This window comes from Podarcis vaucheri, assembly GCF_965113315.1.
Source record: "Podarcis vaucheri genome assembly, chromosome: 15".
NCBI lineage: Eukaryota > Metazoa > Chordata > Lepidosauria > Squamata > Lacertidae > Podarcis > Podarcis vaucheri.
The window spans coordinates 22,149,643-22,168,995 of NC_138753.1; the positions used below are offsets into that span (position 1 = coordinate 22,149,643).

Below are 19,353 nucleotides of genomic sequence, written 5' to 3' on the forward strand. Positions count from 1 at the left end.
TAAAAATGTATTCTGAAGCTCATGTTCCAATTTTCTTCTGCCAACATTCAGCTGAATCTTGCTTAGCATGAGAAGCTTGTTTCAACCTTGTTTACCAGGCTAACAGCTAAATATAGCCAGGATTCATACCAATGAATATTAGTGTTATCATGAAAAAAGTTTGTTAAAGGGAATGTTTATTTCAGGTTTGATTTGCAAATGTTTTAGCTACCAAACAAGGCTTAAGTGGTGCATGCTCTGGTTATCTCCAGCTTGGACTACTGCAATGCGCTCTAAGTGGGGCTACCTTTGAAGGTGACCCGGAGACTACAACTAATCCAGAATGCAGCAGCTAGATTGGTGACTGGGAGTGGTCCTGAAAGTCCTACATTGGCTCCCAGTATGTTTCCAAGCACAACCTTTAAAGCCCTAAATGGCCTCGGCCCAGGATACCTGAAGGAGTGTCTCCACCCCCATCATTTTGCCCGGACACTGAGGTCCAGCGCCGAGGGCCTTCTAGCGGTTCCCTCATTGTGAGAAGTGAGGTTACAGGGAACCAGGCAGAGGATCTTCTCAGTAGTGGTGCCCGCCCTGTGGAACGCCCTCCCATCAGATGTCAAGGAAATAAACAATTAGCTGACTTTTAGAAGACATCTGAAGGCAGCCCTGTTTAGGGAAGCTTTTAATATTTGATAAATCATTGTATTTTAATATTCTGCTGGAAGCCGCCCAGAGTTGCTGGGGAAACACAGCCAGATGGGCGGGGGTATAAATAATAAATGATGATGATGATGATGATGATGATGATGATTGCCACTTCCTGAAAATAAAAGAGGGGAAGCCCCCTCCCCCCCAAAAAAACCACAACAAACATGCAGAGTCTTGCACAATTTCAGCCATATGTAGTGGGCTTCTATTCTCATTTGCTTGAATGAAGGGAAAGGAATCCCATAAATGAGAGAGCACAAACGAAGACCTTCTACTTCTGGAGAAATCAATGGGCCTTTGGGCTGGGGAACATGGACTACACTTCCAAACTCACATCACTCGTGCACATTCAGAACTGCACAAATTTGAGAAGGCGAGAGCTTAATCCAAGCATAGTGGTCTGTGTTAGACTAAGATCTGAGAAGCTGGGGTTCTAGTCCTCACCCAGTCATGACGTCCACTGGGTGGCCTTGGGCCAGTCTCTGTGCCTCAGCCTAGCCTACCTCACAGGGTTGTTCTGAGGATAAAATAAGGAGGCAGAGAACTGGGTATGGCACTTTGAGCTCATTCTTGGAAAGGTGGGATATAAAAGGAAGGAAGGAAGGAAGGAAGGAAGGAAGGAAGGAAGGAAGGAAGGAAGGAAGGAAGCTTAAGGAGAGGGCAATTTAGGCCAGAGAATTTGGAAGTGAGGAATAAAGCCTTTTCCCAACTTGTGGTTTCTCTGCACCCTCCCCACGCCGTTGGGATTCCATAAGGACTGATGGTACAAAGTAGCCCATGTATAAAAATGGTGCTTAACCCCGTGTATTTGTCCACATACAGAGGCAGCATAGCTGTCAACCTTCCCCTTTTTTGCGGGAAATTTCCTTATTCCAGCACCGTTTCCTGCTGCTATCCCGGATTGTTAGATATCCCGTAGACTGTCCCCAGGACAGGTGAGGCTGCTGATCCCTTATTTTCGAGGCTGCTGATCCCTTGTTTTCAAATCTGAAAGTTGACAGCTATGAGAGGCAGCAGTTATGCCCACCAAGGACACAAATCACTGGTGTGCAAAATGCTGTATGTATGTACAGTGGCTGCAAAGGGAGAGATGGAGCATCTGCCTTTTAAGCTATGATGCTGGCTGCATGCAACACCTACATGGCAACACCTGGTTTATAATTTGGCCCCCAGCTGCAGGCTGGCTGGTTTAGAGTCAATGCCTGTGTCTCCCCTGTGCTGATTTAAAGGAGTACCCCCTTATCTCTGGTTCCTGGATGATGAGAAAACCTATTAGATACCGATAAGGAAGATGTTGTCTCCTATCTCCGGATGCCCAGCTCCACCCCTGAAGAAAAAGGAGCAGCTCTCCAAAGATGCGGAGGCGGGGTGGTAAACATTAACTCTACAGCAAACACAGGGAGCTGGGACAGGATGGCACTGGGAAGAGGGTGGGTGGGCGAGGCAGATTTCACAGGGGAATAACTGTTTCATAGGCTCCAGCTGTTTGTTTTTGAGAGAGAGAGAGAAACACCCTGAAAAATCTCTGGACAGGAAATCCAAGCTGACTGCAGAGAAGAAACTGGGAGGCCTTGAAACATCAGCAGGGGGTGGATAGGAAAAGGAGAAACAAGGAAGGACACACACTGCCATGCATTTAAAGTGCTATGGTGCTATTTTAAACAGGAATGGCTCCCCCCAGGAATTATGGGAGCTGTAGTGTGTTAAAGGTGCTGAGAGGGGTTAGCCTTCTCCCCCCCCCTCAAAGAGCTACAATTTCCAGTGTTTTCCGTGGAGAGGGACTGGTTGTTAAACCACTCTGGGAATTGCAGGTCTGTGAGGAGAAGAGGGATCTCCTAACAACTCTCAGCACCCTTAAGGAACTACACTTTATTTATTTATTGCATTTAATCCAACCTTTCCCCACCAAGGAGCTCAAGATGCTGTACATGGGTTCTCCCCCTCTCCATGGTTATTTTGGTCTCCCAAGTCTTAGCATGGAATTATAACCACGACACCACAACATTAGATCAATTGACTCGATCCTAAACTCCTGCACCCATGGCATGGATCGGAATTGGGATTTGAACCCAGGCCTCCCAAGTCCTAGTCCAACATTCTAAACACTGCACCACACTGGTTCTCTGAAGTGTACGTTGCAAACATGGCCACAGATGCACACTCCGTTCTAATTCAAGGGTTGTGGTAAGATACAATCTAAAAGGTTCGCAGTGGGAGCCAGTAGGGCAGGCATAGGCAAACTCCGGCCCTCCAGATGTTTGGGACAACAATTCCCATCATCCCTGACCACTGGTCCTGTTAGCTAGAGATGATGGGAATTGTAGTCCCAAACATCTGGAGGGCTGGAGTTCGCCTATGCCTGCAGTATGGGGTGTCTGCCATGCCAATCTCAAAGGACAGGAGTTAAGAAGCAGGTTAGAGTCCTATATATTTGAGAGAATAAAATTACCCCGGCAGCCTGATCCAACTCAGAAGAAGTCCAATTAACTCCACTGGGATTTGCTCCCCGCGGTAATAAGGCACAGGATTGCAGCTTCAACATTTTTTGCACAGGCTGCATTGTGTATTGCAACCAGCAGGGGGAGCTGATGAATATGCATCACACTGGTTCCATAGGCTGGCTGCTGTAGACCCCACTATCTCTGGGAATCCCCCCAAGCAGTGGGTCCTGTTAATGTCAGTGGTAGGGTGGAGCACCCTTCCTGAGGGCTTCACACTGAGAAGTCAGAGAATCAGAAATTAGTTAAAGAGAGGTTGAACTTGCACTTATCTCTCACGCTTATTTCAGTAAGCTTTTCAAAAAAAACCCCACAACCCTAAAACACACATTTATGGTAGCACCTCCAATCAATTTCAGTTTTCCAGAAGAGAGAGAAGGGGCTCTGAGCCTGAGAGAGCCACCTAGCTAAGAGTCTGCAATTGAGAGGAGATCTGACTCAGCAAATTCCTAGCTCATGCTACTATGGTAAAAGGTAAAAAAGGTAAAGGATTCATGGATGGTTAAGTCCAGTCAAGTTCAATTATAGGGTGCGGCGCTCATCTCCGCTTTCAGGCCGAGGGGGGACAGTGTTTGTCCACAGACAGCTTTCCGGGTCATGTGGCCAGTATGGCTAAACCGCTTCTGGTGCAACGAGACACTGTTACAAAAGCCAGCACACAAGGAAACGCCATTTATCTTCCCGCCGCAGCGGTACCTATTTATCTACTCACCCTGGTATACTTTCGAACTGCTAGGTTGGTGGGAGCAGGGACAGAGCAACGGGAGCTCACCCCATCACGCAGATTCAAACTGCCAACTTTGCAATCAGCAAGCCCAAGAGGCTCAGCGGTTGAGACCACAGTGCCCCCTGCGTCCGTCCCACCAGGGGCATGCTGGCCAGCCAGTTCTGATCTTTTTCGAGCAGAGGATATCAAACAGAAGTTTAGAGGCCAGTTGATTCACATGGGTTAAATTTCACACAGCAAACTTTTAAAGTTTTCCAGTGTTGACCTATAAAGTCAAAAGGTACCTGCAAAGGTGCTCTGTTCCCACAATAGTAGATTGAACAGACACACACATGCATGCACGAGCCCTTGGATTTCACACAGGTTCAAACAACAATTTGCCACTGCCTGTTTTAGACAGGTGTTTCATATGCAACCCTAGACTGAAACTCTTTTAGGCGCAAACACAGGTGGACCTGGTGTAGCACATAGGCAGAGAGCATGAGAGCAGGGCTGTAGCTTGGTGGTGGAGAGGGCATGCAGAAGGTGCCTGGAGAGCAGCTCTCCATCTGGCCAGGGAGTGGGCAGTGCTGAGCTAGGCAGACCAAATCATATGATTCGGTGCAGGACGGCTCCCTACGGTTCAAATCTCACCGCAGATGCAACCTTCTTCCAGGCTCACAATAAGGGGCCGATAATGATGGTGTTGGGGAGGTCGCAGTACTGACCGACGTTAAAGGTTTGTTGGAAAGGTGATCATAATGACGCACACGGACTGCTTTGAGCATTCACGAGCCAAACAACTGCTAGTGATTGGTATGTTTCAAAGGCTGCCTGCCAGAGCAGGTATTTATTGCCCCAGAGCAAGTGTTTATGCCTGTATGTTGCAGCTGACCTTTTAAAATATGTCTAACTGGAGGAAAGTTGTGGCCTGCTTTTCTCTCTCTCTCTCTCTCTCTCTCTCTCTCTCTCTCTCTCTCTCTCTGTGTGTGTGTGTGTGAGAGAGAGAGAGAGAGAGAGAGAGAGAGAGAACCAGAAGCTGAGTGCTCAAATCCCTTTATTGCTCAGCAGAGAAAAGCAGCCTCTCATGTGCTTTGCAGGCATGACTGAGAATGTTCCGGTGTGCTCAGAGCATTTCTGCAGAGGTAGGTTTTCTCTCAATGTTTAATCCCAATAAAAAGAACTTGGCAACAAGAAGGAGGCTACAGCCCTGGGGAGTGGGAGGGGGGTATGTGGGGAGGAACTAAGTTAACCTTTACCTTCTGTGATAACTTCATTTTTTTAAAAAAAATGATGTACTAACTTTTGTAAAGTGAAAAAGCCTAAGACTTCAAGGACAATAACCTGATATTTAGAAAGAAAGAAAAAAACCCATGTTTAGCCCCCTGCCTGCCAATAATAATTATTTTTTCTAGAGAATGTGAATAAAATGACCCAAACTTAAGCTCCCTCTCACTGTAATTTTAATTGTATTGTATTAATTTTGACTGGTTAATTGTAATTTAATTCTACTGTTGAATTTTAATTGTGTGTGATTTTAATATTTATTCTTTTAATTTGTTTCATTGTATTGGTTAATTGTAATTTAATTGTACTGCTTATTTCTGCATTCTTGCATGTTATTGAAATGTGTGTCCCTGCTTAAATACAAAAGTTGTGGTTTTTTTAAAGTTCTGCTTTGTTTTTGCAAATTTATAAGAAGAAAGAGAGAGAGAAGAAGGAGAAAAACAAAGGAAAGAGGATGGAACCAGCAAGAGGAAGAAATGAGAGGAGAGGGGAGTATAAACTTTCCCAAGTCTCCCCCAGCCTTACCTTACTTTTTTCCTTAAAAAAAAAAAGAACAAACCAAACAGACAAAACTCACAATACCTGCTTCTGCACCAGCCAATAAAGCCTACTGAAGGTATTGTGAAACCAAAGCATGGCCGATTTAAGCCAGGTCCTGCAGTGCTGTGCATTATACAGAGGTGGCCTATGACTCACAAAGCCATTTTTCCCAGCTCATGGAGAAAGTCTTTGCTCTGCCTTTCACCTGCTCTGCCTTTGTCCCATTTCTGCTCTGTTGGGCATACCATGAAGACCTCTCAAAACTACGCTTGCAGTTCTGCCAATTCCACCATAAGATGACATCATGGCACCTTATAAACCTCATCATCTTATAACCTCCCATCCTTTGCAGGGCGCAATTAGCGCCAGCGCCTTCCGTCAAGTGTAATCTTTGACGCCTTCCTTTCTATGGTGGCGCAGGTTAGAGCTACAACAAAGGCAGCATTTTTTAATCTCCGCCGAGCTAAGCAGTTGGTCCCTTATCTCTGTCGCCCTGAATTCGCCACTGTGATCCACGCGACGGTCACCTCCAGGCTTGATTATTGTAACTCACTCTACGTGGGGCTGCCCTTGAAACTGACCCAGAAACTCCAGCGGGTGCAGAATGCCACGGCAAGACTCTTCACGGGTTCCTCACTGTGGGAGCACATTCATACAGTGCTATACCAGCTACACTGGCTCCTGGTGGGAGTACAGGATCAGGTTTAAGGTGCTGGTTTTAACATTTAAAGCCATATACGGCCTAGGACTCTTGTACCTATGGAACCGCTTTTCCTGGTATGCCCCACGAAGGATCTTAAGGTCTGCAAATAATAACACCCTGAAGATCATAGGCCCCAGGAAGATTAGACTGGCCTCGACGAGAGCCAAGGCCTTTTCGGACGTGGCCCCAGCCTGGTGGAATGCTCTCTCACAAGAAACTGGGGCCCTGCAGGATTTGACATCTTTCCGCAGGGCCTGCAAGATGGAGCTGTTCCGCCAGGCCTTTGGTCAGGGTTCAGTCTGATTCTTTTCTTTCTGTATAAGAACAAGCATTCAATAGGTCTCCTAGCCTACACACAGGTCCTTTATAAGACCAGTGGTAACAGTTGGCCCTGGAGAATATTAACCGCTCTCAATTTTACCTGTGGATTGTCATCTGTCCAGATTTTAATTTGCTCTGAACTAATTTTAAGATGTATTTTAACTAATTGATTGCCTGTTTTTATGTTCTTTGTATACTGTCTTAGTTTCATGATGTTAGCCTCCCTGAGCCCGGCTCCGGCCAGGGAGGGCGCGTTACAAATAAATTATTATTATTATTATTATTATTATTATTATTATTATTATTATTATCATCATCATCATTAGTGCTCAAGGGATCCAGGGGGTTGGGGAGGTAGGCAGCTAAGGAGGAAGGCAGCTCCTTCGCCATGCAAGGAAAAATATGCACCCTCTTAATAATCAGGATTAGAACCTGGAACTGAACGGCCTCCATGCATTCTGCATGCAAATGAAACGTATGTTGAAAATCATTTGGGAGGCTAAGCAAACACAGACTTGGGATTATACAGAAACACACAGGTGGGACTTGCTATTGCCACGGAAAAGAATGAAACAGGAACGTGGGAAGGAGCGGCCTCTGTGGACCAAAAAGGATAATGCAGGGCAAAGCAGCCTAGTAAAGGAAGGATAATATCAGCACAGGAGGCTCGACAGAGATAAGAACGCCAGTAAAAAAAACAGCAGGAATAGGGCCAGTGCTTCCAATGGTACCAACAAGAAACTGGAGCTCTTAAGAGACGACTTGCACCTATTCTAAGGCACAATTCAGAGGATGGTTGGTGAAGAACAGCCCTTGCTAGACATTCCATCATTCGCACGACTAAAAACCAAAGTATGGATTCTTTCTCATTTCCGCAACCCTAACCAGACACACAAATTTAGTTACATGTGCTGTGTTTTAACACCTCTTACTGTCCCCCCCCCCGTGTTTAATTGATAATATTATTTTATGTACACTTCTTTTCATGTACACATTTTGGGGTTTCCAGTTGTGTTTTATTGATAATTTTACCCGCTCTTAACTTCTGTAGGTTCCCAGCAAGCATTGGGGAGCCAAGGTCCTCAAATGCATGGGAAGCCTATACAATAAGAACAGCAGAATCACTGCTGCAGACTGTTAACTGCATGGATAAAGGAATGCTAAAGAGGGCTAACTTCTGTCTAATTTTAGGCAGAGCTTCCTAAGTATTCAGGACCAGGTAACCCAAAGTGTAACAAACAATAGGTGTCACTGGCACAGCAAAACAGCCGAATTTGCAAACGTCAGTTGGGGGACTGGCCCTATTTCAGCACTGCTTGTTTTTACCTGGTGAAAGGGGAAAGTAGAACTAGGATAAAATAACCCAGAAGTACACAGCCAGTGCTTACTCTGCGGATGTGCTGTCGTTCATGCTGAAAATACATGGAGAAGAAACAAGAGAACAGAAATAAAATAAAGAGGACATGCCAACAGTAAGACACTTGCATGCACACACAAACCACAGAAACACAGAGAGCTATGCGGCAAAGGGGAAGTGTCACCTTCTACCTTTCACCATCAAGCTCTTACTATTATGCCCGTCCTCTTAAGAACTCAGATCTCTCTGTATGCGTCTAGCCACATTACTTGCTATTCACATAGCCAGGTTCCAAATGTGATATTTCTTTCCAAAATAGTGATTCTGGAATCTGGAACACTTTGACACCTAACCCGTCCTCCACAAGGGTGTTTCGGGAAAGATTCGCAAACGGGAGATTGGATTCTCTTCCTGAACAACTTCATGCGGCTGCAAAATTTGTGTCAGTTGCATTCCTCCACAAAGCAAAAAAAATGATCTTAAGACTTGAGGGGATTCCCCATCTAACTCCAATTGGCTTTCATTGCTCCTCCCGTTTTCCATGAAAACGGGACCTCTTGAGAACCAGCCATGCTGCCATGCTTCTTCAAAATGGCTTCCTGGTTTCTGCTAAAGCCTCCTGTGTCAGTGCAAACTAGAGACAATCCCGGTTTCAGAAAGTCTGGAGATGGCACGGTCGTTTTCATCTAGGACTCCCCTCTGCATATAATTTAAAATGTATAGCCTGGGGTCTAGCTTTTGTGGCAAAAAATGTCAATTATATCTACCTGAAAGCCAAAACCCTGTTATAGGAATAAACTCCAGAACTTGACAATTGTACCATTTAATTTATGATTGTGGAAAGCAGGGTGGCGAGTTTGCACCAGTTGACTTGGAAATAAGGGCATTTGCAAGTATTGCAACAAGGATTCCTTCCGCTTAGCATTGTATGCTTTCATGGACAGACCATGGCCAATGAATGCTCCTGGTGGGGCTCATATACACCCCCTCCCTGAGCAGCACACACAGAGAAAGGAAGCCTGTAGCTTCTCATTTGTTTGCCCATTAAAGGGACACAGTTGCCTGCAGCTTATTCCTGGTTGGCTTGATCAGGGAAGGAGATGGAGCAAGAAGCATTAATCAGGACCAGCCATAGTACTTGAAGTTGACTGCTAGAGACAGGAGAAGCTTGAAGGAGCCCATGTCAACACAGTTCTTGGTTGTGCTCATATTTGAGATCAAAGCTGTCATCCTGCAGCAGAAGGCAAAATAAACTAGGGAGACCACAAGTGGTCACATCATTTGGGACCAGACCAGTGATACTTTCTGTAATGGAAGATGTTCTGCAGTGATTCCCACCCCCCTCCATGAAATATCGTTCTATTTCTAGCAATACATTATTTCGTAACATTACTTGGTAATGTAATGAATGTATACCATACAGTCAAACTGTGCAGTAATAAACTATTTTCAGGTGACTATACCCAAGAAGTGTGTGCATGCTATATGTGCACACAGAGTTCTTGTGGAATACTAAAATCAGTATGTTAACAGTTTTTTCATGTCTTCCTTATTCCACTTAATTTTTTTAACCGCACCGACAACATGCTACTAGAAAACACATGGAATATGTTTCCAGTATGTAAAATCAACATGTCATTTTTCCTCCCAGTTTTGTTAACCAAATATAAATCAAAGAAGCATGCTACATCAGATCTTAAAGGGTTTAGGGCTTTTTTTAAAGCCCATATAATTGGGGGGGGGATCACCCCTCCTTCCTATCCAGCAGCCCTCTATTACAAAGGTGGCGCTCTAATTTTAGACAAAGTTTAGGTTCTGTAGACACCAACAGATCTCATTATTAAACTAAATTCTAAGGCTAGGAGATCCAAAGACAAATATTCCTTGGATTTGCTTCTGCTGAGACTACCTCCTGTACACCTTCTTCCCTCAGGAGACAGGTAACAAGCTTTAGGAGTTTGTTGCGTGGTACTGGAACCACTATCTCAAATTTCAAAACATTTTTCAGAAACTGTGCACACGTTCACATATCGACCTTGTAAATAAGCCCATAAAAGCTACTAGCCTGCAAAAAGTGTTTACCAGCCAGTTGAGCTAGTAGCCTGTTTCCACAATGGCAGCTGCAAAAGAGAAGCCCCATCCTTCATGGCTGGCATGGAAACACAGACTTCTAGTCTCTTGACAGGCTAGTAAACAAACAAAGCCTTCTACCAAGCAAACTGGAGTGAATCGTCTCTCCTCCTCCAGCCCTCTCAGCTTGCTTGGGGTTCCTGGTTGCCTATGGCTATCTGGCAAGTTGTTAAAAATAGCCTGCCTTATACATATTTGCCTGTAATCAATAGATCAACCCATCTGCAATTTAGCAGACATTTTCTGGGACTCAAAGCATGATCTTAGGCAGAGAACGTTCATAGCCAAAGCCTTGGGGCATAGATTTCTTCCCAATATGGCACTTGCATCCACACAGAACATTGAGTGTCTGTGTTCAGTAGCTTCCTCTGGTTCGGCATAAGGGATTATGCGTTTCAGAGAGCTGAGACTATACTGACATATTTTCAAGGCTGCCCCAGCTGCAGACCTAAGGCATCTTTGCATCATTCACATCACTCTGTGTCAGCATTGCATGGTCTTTAGTCAAGGGCGCTGGAAAGAGGACTGGAAAAAGAGAGCACCTGGTTTTTATGGTGGGAGGAACCAATACTGAATGTCTGCATTTCTTTCCCTGCATCAGAGATTCTATGGTGATAATGGATGGGAAGGAATTAAGTGAGGCAGGGGAAACCTGTGGCCTTCCTTATGTTGGACCAACTTCCCCAGCCCCAGTCAGCAAAGCTAATGGTTAAGGATGATAGGAGCTATAGCTCAGAAGTGTCTGGAGGGTCACACATTGTCCACTCCCCACTCCAAGGACGTTAAAGGTGGAAGGAAGCTGATATACCGTACATCCCTAAAATCAGATATCAGAAAACCAAAATGGGGCATCTAGATTCTCAAGAGGATGAGGAAAGAGCATGTCAAATGTTATTAGCTTGGCATATATGCGGAGGAAGCCTGCCTCTGGGCCCTTAAAACAGGGGTGCCAAATCTGAAGCCCTGCACATATCACTGGACTTCCGCTCTCATCAACTCTAGTCAATGGTCAGAGATTATGGGAAATGTAGTCTAGCAACATCTAGAAGGTCACAGGTTGCCGTTAGCCAACCCTGTCTTAAAAGCATATACAAGCTCCAGATGGAAGCATACAAGGGAGTATTCCCATCAGAGAATCTGTCCAGCAAGGGATCAGACCACAATCCAGGAATATGGCCTGGAAACTCACAAAAAGAAAAAGAAGCACAGAAATGCTTCCGGCTAATTTACAGCCAGAGTTCTCCAGAAAGACAAATCAAGCGCTCATGGTACAAAGGAATTGATGTCTTTAGTGATGCCTATCTAATAACTTTGGGGCATGTCCACACAGAGCTCAACCTGAGGAGAGAGGAAGAATCAGAAGATTCTTCTTATGACAGGTGCAAACAAGGAAGAGGAGCATGGAATCAGTCCTGCTGTGCAAAGTGTGAGGGAGGCAGAACATCCAGCAGGAAGTGAAACAGGGTACTGCAAATTCTAAAGGAAGAGGTCTTCCCCCCCCCCAGCCTCAAATTCCTCAAACCATTTTCATCTCTGCCATCTGGCTGCTCTGGTACAAAAAAAACACACCCTTTTCTAGGATCCAGCAGAAGTTACAATGAAGGCCAGGAGGAAATCCATGATGTGCAGGCCAGCACACATACCTGCCCATCCACTAAAAAATCTTTCTTTATCAAGCCAATGCTCTTGCTGGCTCCAATATCTATCTGCCCCACATCCCCATTTCAGAATTCAAATGTCCGATGTAACTCTAAAACCTCTTCTCACCCATCCCACCTCTATCTCTTTCCCACCCTCCTTCCATGCATGCATCAAGGGATAAAGGAAGCTGAGATACTTACATTGTACCAACTCTGGCTTTTCTGTAAGGACAAAATAAAAATAAAAAAAGAATCAGTTAGTATGGAGGTTCTGGCACTAGGTGAAGAAAGGGGGAATTAAAGAGAAAGGATTATACCAAATTTTGGTAATGACCACTAAAACCAGACGAGGGAAATGTTAGAGACGACATGGAATGTGAAGGGTCCCAGAACACAATTTCGGGCACTTATCCCAAAATGGCCAAATTGTAACAAGCAGGAAATGAGCGTCCTCATTCATACTTGGTATGTCACTTCTAACCTGGAAATGCCAAGCAATGATTGATTAGCAATCCTCCTGGGACTTTCACATCAAATTCAAAACTGTACAATGGAAGACATGGGGATGTAAGGGAAAATCAAGCCTGTAAAGCTAGAATTGCTGCTGTAATATAAATGCTCATCTAGGTAAAGTTTGGACACTTCTCTCCATTTTATTTTTCTCATCAGCAAAATAAAGCAATGGGGGGTTCTTCCTTAAGAGGACACTTAGGGCTGCCCCCAGCGCTAGTCATACTCAAGAGTAAACCCACCGGAATTAATAGACATTAAGAGATTTGTTGATTTCAGTGGGTCAGCTCTGAGCAGAAATTAGCTGGATGCAAACCTTATGATGCACACTTTTTTAAACAGGCCTGATCCTGTAATCCCTTACATTAACTACATCTGTATAAGCAGGTTCGAGCTGTGGAAGGTGGGGCTGGGGAGTATACAAGAAGCTGGACAGAACATTCACACTTTTAAATGCCCCTACAGACACCACCCACACCTGTTTGGTCCTCAACAAAGTATATACACAAAGTATCGAATGTGGTGACAGTAATAATAATGCAACAAAACAGCAACACTACAAACTGGCTTATAAATTTAAAACCAAATTTACTAGAATAATAACTAGAAGAGAGATAGACCTGTAACCATTCAAGCAACAAACATACTAAGATGCTATGTGCAAAACAAAGCCTGGAGATACTGTAAACATGGAGTCGATAAATGTACATGGAGTGGATAAAGTTGTACATTTATCCACTCCATGTTTACAGTATCTGCAGGCTTTGTTATAAGCCAGTTTGTAGTGTCATTGTTTTGTTGCATTTTGGTCCTCAACAAATACACAGAGTCTGCACTTTTGCCAGCTTAAATGGCAGGACCTTCAGCACTGAATTTTCCACCATTCACTCATTCATTCATTCATGACTTGATTGTGTCCTTTTATAGGTTCCTCAGCTGCAACAGAAAGGCCAACCAGACCGACTCATAGTTTACTTTCAGCTGCTGCAGAAGAATAGACCATGAAGGTCACAATTTTCATGGTAGTCTGCTTGCATAAAGCATGGACCCTATGTGGTTCAGGTAATTTGCATCCACATGAAGATTAGCCTGCTCTAACTGAAATATGACATTACATTAGTTTTATGTGAGCATTAGAATGAGTCTCTATTGAGTTAAAATATACCATCCTAGAGCCACAATTATTATTTTTTCCTGCCATAAGCAATCGGGAGGAAGCATAGTGAAAAGCTCACAAGGTGATCCAACCGTGGAAAAGGCACGTTCAGTGCTAGGAATTATTAGGAAAGGGAATGAAAATACATTAGGCTACAGTTTGGAAGCACTTGTGAACTTGGATCTGAGCCCAAATGCAAATGCAAAAGCAACAGCGGTTGCCAGGAGTGGGCTCACACAGCTCCTGCTGCTGCACCAACTGCATTATTTCCTTGGGATACAAGAGGGGGTCACAACGAAAGATGCTTTGGCTTCTTATCCCGTGAAGTGTTGCGAGCTGCTCTACACGGAGCCGCCATTAAAAGGCGTTCCCAAACTGCAGCTGGTCCAAAATGCCAAAGCTTGATGGGAGAAGGTTAGAGGGAGCATGTGACTCTCTCATTCCAATGAATACTGGCCTCCAGTCACTTTCATATACTGGCCTCCACTCACTTTCTATGGTCAATTCAAATTGGTGGTTTGACTTTTAAAGCCCTAAATCATGGGCAGGCAAACTAAGGCCAGGGGGCCAGATCCGGCCCAATCGCCTTCTAAATCCAGGCCACGGACAGTCCGGGAATCAGCGTGTTTTTACATGAGTAGAATGTGTCCTTTTATTTAAAATGGATCTAGGGATTATTTGTGGGGCATAGGAATTCGTTCATTTCCCCCCCCCCAAAAAAAAAATATAGTCTGGCCCCCCACAAGATCTGAGGGACAGCGGACCAGCCCCCTGCTGAAAAAGTTTGCTGACCCCTGCTCTAAATTATATAGGACTGGGACACTTGAAAGACCATCTGCTTAGGTATTTAAGATCTCATTGGCACCTAGGGCTTTTTTAGTGGCTGCACCTTAACTCTGAATTTCTTCCTTTGGGAGCTTTCCCATGCTTTCTCTTTACTGACATGACCCCAAGGGTGTGTGTGTGTGTGTGTGTGTGTGTGTGTGTGTAGGGAAACAGGAACCTTTCCTTTTTAGCTGGCAGACTTTAATTGGATGTTTTTGCAGTTGCACTCTCTCTCTCTCTCTCTCTCTCTCTCTCTCTCTCTCACACACACACACACACACACTAAATTGTAGTTTGAAGGACTTTGTTTGTAGTTGCCTTATTCTGGGGAAAGGGTGGGATATAAATGTTCTCAGTATTTATTTATTTTTTTAAGTAATAAGATTTTATGGTATGCCTACTGTTAGAATGCCACATACAGTGCTGACCAAAAAAACAAATAAACCTGTAAAGTTGGGGAAGGAAGAGAAAGGGGCAACTAAAATGATAATGGAGGTTGAAATGGGTTCACTACAAGGAAAACCACGCAGCTATCTCTCTGTCCTGAGAGTGGAAGCAAAAGCATGTGAAGGGGAGAAGAGTAAAATCCAAAAGAGTTTAGCAGTCCCTGAGTCCCAGGGAAGTTCTTGGAAACACCTGCCAGAATTACTTTTGGACACAGAAGATGGAACTCAACATAGGGCAAAGCAGTGTATGCATGTGCAGAATGAGGTCCACTTATGAAAGAGGACTTTTCTCCTCCTCTCCTTCCCCTGTGCACCCCCTAAACCTGTTTTGGTTTATCCTCCAAATACCCAGAGCAAATTTAGAAGATGTTGGGGGGCATGCAAGGGGAGGAGAAGGAGAAAAGACCCATAGCATGAGCGGACCTCATTCTGCACACACAACTTTGTTGAATCTCACTCAGAGAACCTACCATACTACTCCCCTTCCACACAGTTATGTGGCTTTCTAATTCGATTCCAGACCCCTTGTTTTACATCATCATCATCACAAAGGGTGACAAAGTGACAGGCTAAAGGAAGAAATAGCAGAGAACCAGCAGGTAGGTAGGTAGGTAAGAAAGAAAACAAGACAGAGAGAGAGTCAAGTTCTTACTTTGATCAGGTTTAATCTGTCATACTGGAAAAAGAAAATCATGAAACATTAGAACGGAAAGAAAAGGAAACAGAAATATATAAGGGATTTTAGAGGGATAATACCTGCACACAGGGCAAAAGGAGGGGATGCAAACAAGTCACCTACAAAGCTATGCTGGCATATTGCGGTAACAATGCAAAGCTATGCCACTCCACACAGGTCTACAACTAGGACTCCCAAAGGGAAGGTAGAAGCAGCTATCATGGCCACAAGCTGCAGAACCTCAACCCAGCTGCCTGTAACTGAGCAGACTGTAAAGGACAGGCGAGCTCTGCATTGGGTAGAGCCACAGTGGGTAATATCCTCTACAGCTGTGTGATGCAGATATATCTCCTCCATTAACATGCTTCATTTGTGTACCACTTTGAGTGGCAAATTGGAGATTGGTGAGAAGGGAGTCAGCAAGGCTGGCAAGATCCATGGTTCCTGTGTATTGCTTCCCTTTCATCGTACAATAACAAGTAGGAAAGTTGCCATCTCTAATAGACATAGGAAAGCATAGTGCTCAGTGATCTCAAAAATATAGAGATGGGCTGGCATCTGTGTTCTCACACAGCAGCAGTGTACCCTCACAGCAACTTCAGCAGCAAATGACTTCATGTGGACATCGCTGTTGGCGCTGCCAGATCAAGTGCTTTGCTCCAGAAGAACAGGTGTAGTATTATGCCAGTATTGCTCTCCCACGACGGCAGGTGGTACTGATTCACAATAACTAACCTGGCTTAAACCGCTGAGACATCTTTAGGTATTTCTGATCGTGTAAACAAGCCCCCAAGTTAAGCCATGCCTAATTCTGCGCACTCGTTCATTTGCTTAGCATAGACACTTTTATGTGTTAGCCATGATATTGCCCTCATTGCTCAATTATAGCCAAAACAGAAGCCCACTTCTGATGAGGTTGCAATAGACCCACCCTGCCTGTTGGATACTTTTGGCCAAAGAGCCAGAGAGCACTCCTTTCGGTTACTAGGACAGTCCTCAGGACCAGCCATTATTCCTGGCAACAGAAAGGGCATGTAAGAAATAGCCAATGCAGGTTTCTTACTCTCCCCTCTACTAAGCACAGCTGCTGATTCCAGTTACCCTTTATCCTACCAGAACCATTGTGCTGTCACAGAGAGAGGGTGGAAGAGGCAGAGGATTAACCCAGAGGAAATTTCATCTTCTAAGGCTTGTAGCAACCCCAGCCTATCATTCTGGGCTGGCAAAATGGGTTGGGTGGGTCAGCCAGACATGATAGTGGAAAGAAAGGGGGCAAAGGGAAAGGTGGGAAAGCTCCTAGGAAGCCCCTATGGTTAGGGTCAGTCCTGCACCCAACAGATTACTTGGACCCGGAAGAACTATTCTCAAATCCTAGCAACTTGGCCAAACACCTATTTCTCAGTTCCAGCTCTAAAATAATAAAAAGTAGCAGCTTTCCTGATCAATGATAACCAATTGCATAGTGCTTTGACAGGGCACAACAAACAAAGTTTAGTAGTGATATGAGCAGTATAATGAGTAAAGCACACGGGCTGAGGCAAAGGCATTGGGAGATCTGGACACAAAAGGATCAGGTGGCACTTTCCAGGGCGACACGTTTGGTGCCCAACAATTCAAATTAAGAAACACAGCTCAAAGTTGCCGCATGAGGATGCAAGGTTCTGTTTCTGCACCGTAAGGGACCATTACCTCTCCCCCACAACCTAAATTATTTTGAACACGGGGGGGGGGGGGAATTGCCCTTGAAATAAACACCACTCTGCATTGTTATGATTGTGTTTGTGTGTTTTTGTTTTTGTTTTTTGGAGTAAGAAGGTTCTCTATAGTTTGAAGAAAAAGAGCCAATCCTTTTCCTGTGCTAGGAAAGCAAGAATTCCCTGCTCTAAGAGCAAGGCAACAAGCATGTGTGCCTTAAAAATTTGCAGCCAGATTGGAAGATGTGATTTGTAGTTGCATCTTAGATGCACATTTAGGCATCTGACCTAACCCTCTCAAAAGATATATTCCTTGGAGTTGACTCAAAAAACACTTTTTCTTCAAACATATAGGAAATAAGAAGCAAACTGCCTTGGGTGGCTGCATAAACACAATCCATTTAAAAGCACATGGACTTCTGCAAAGAATCTTAGGAAGGGTAGTTTGCCCCTCACATAGCTTCAGTTCCCAGCACCTGTAGCAAACTACAATATTCTTTGGGAGAACTAATGTGCTTTAAATGTTGTAAATGGATGGTGTGCGAGCAGTCTGCGATTTCCAAGTGAGTACAGCACTGTATACATTTTGCCTTGAGGACATGTGCTGAGGAATGACAGCGGGGGGGCAGCTCCCTCTAACGGCAAAGCTGTGTCATAGCAGCAGATGCAATAAAAGGGCAAAGGTTGCAGAAAGGCAGGACCCACAAACGTCAAAAAGTTACAAGTTCAAAAGTCTCATCTGAACCTAAACCCGTATCTTTGAGAAAGCAGAGAATGTCTAAGATGTGAAAGGAAAGAGGCAGTAGAGATGCACAGCAGGACTCGGGGGAGGGTAATGTTCTTATTGTCAACCTCGGACCCTTCTCAAATTTATCTCAGATTCCTGACCCAAAGAGGGATTAAGAAACATGTCTAGGAAGAACTGTGACAGTGTGGACTGACTGTGATTGATTATCAGTTAAAGATCTGGCTAGTTCAGATGACAACCTTGAGCTAGGTTAAGAACTTTGAGAACTTAAAGAAGAAATGTCATTTTATCCAGGGACAGTTCACAAATATATTGGTGTCCTCTGACCTCTTTTTCTCAATGGTGCCTGCTCCTGCTCAGGCTGCACAGAAAAAGCATTTTGGTTCCTGAAATTCATTCTGATTGAGCAGATAAAATATAACTGATAGAATTCTCCAGGATGTGGTATTAAGTCCAGATCCAATGATCCCCAGGCATGCGCCTCCAGATGGTGGAAATTTCAAGTGCCATCCTGGCACCCAGGCATCTTCACTTGGTCTCAAGTGGTTGAAAGCCAGGTACAAAATACAGCTGGCACTTGGCTAATTTCCGACACTGCCTGTGACCTCCTCTAGAGCTTTTAAGGGGCTAGAGTGTGTTCTGATGATACCCCTTTCTTGCCTGAATGGGGAGTGGTCTGTCTGGCCACACCCACTTTTGCTAAACCCACCAATTGGTACGCAGCCTACTTGTCACTGAAGTCAAAGTTCTGGTTCATGCATGCCCCTCGACCGCTTATTGATGTGGAAACCCCCACGCCTCCGTCATACGTGAAGCAATGTGCAGATCTGACTCATACAGCTATATGCACATAGGCCCATTTCGTGCTATACGTCCTCAAAAAAATAGTGGAGGATTGGGTGAAATAGAGGAGGATTGGGAGAAGCAAACCTATAGCAGCACACCTGAGGTCCTGAAACCAGTAGCTTATTTTCCTGTATAGGGGATGGAACAGACAAGCACCCCTGTTGCTCCACTGCACACGAAAAAGGGTCAACAGCTGAGCAAGGTTGAGATTGACAAAGATTGGAACATTATAGCAGGCTCGACAAGATATGGTTCTAGCCGCTGTCCTGTCTCCCCCCCCCCCAAAAAAAAAAAAACCACCCAGAAACTTCTCTGGTACCCCTCTGTGGAATAACAACTCCAAAAGAAAACATAAACTTGAAAATTATCTTTCGTAGGCTGCATTCACACAGCAGTTTATTCCCTTTTCACAACTTTTCCCTAACTGTTAAGTTCCACATTGCATTTGAGCTTTCACGTGAGCTAAAGGCCATTTCAAGAACTATATTCTGCAAGTTTAGGGCTCATTTCCATGTTATTTGCTTCTGGGAGGGGGTGGGAATCCATTTGCAAACAATATGGAATTTTGCTACACGTGCGCTAA

The 19,353-nt window shown here is 44.6% G+C and overlaps 1 protein-coding gene across 9 annotated transcripts in view; it reads right to left on the reverse strand.

Annotated features, from left to right (window-relative positions):
* Positions 1-19,353, reverse strand: part of GRAMD1B (GRAM domain containing 1B) — a 216,095-nt gene that overhangs the window by 38,982 nt on the left and 157,760 nt on the right. For 7 of the 9 annotated variants that reach the window (XM_082200951.1, XM_082200950.1, XM_082200954.1 and 4 more), the window contains 2 exons: positions 12,071-12,091; positions 8,131-8,154 (listed from right to left, as the gene is read on the reverse strand). The exons of 1 other annotated variant lie outside the window; for it this stretch is intronic. In XM_082200951.1, the coding sequence (XP_082057077.1) occupies positions 8,131-8,154; positions 12,071-12,091 (45 nt within the window). The remainder of the gene's footprint in view (positions 1-8,130; positions 8,155-12,070; positions 12,092-19,353) is intronic. One more of the 9 variants, XM_082200952.1, reaches the window with a different exon arrangement.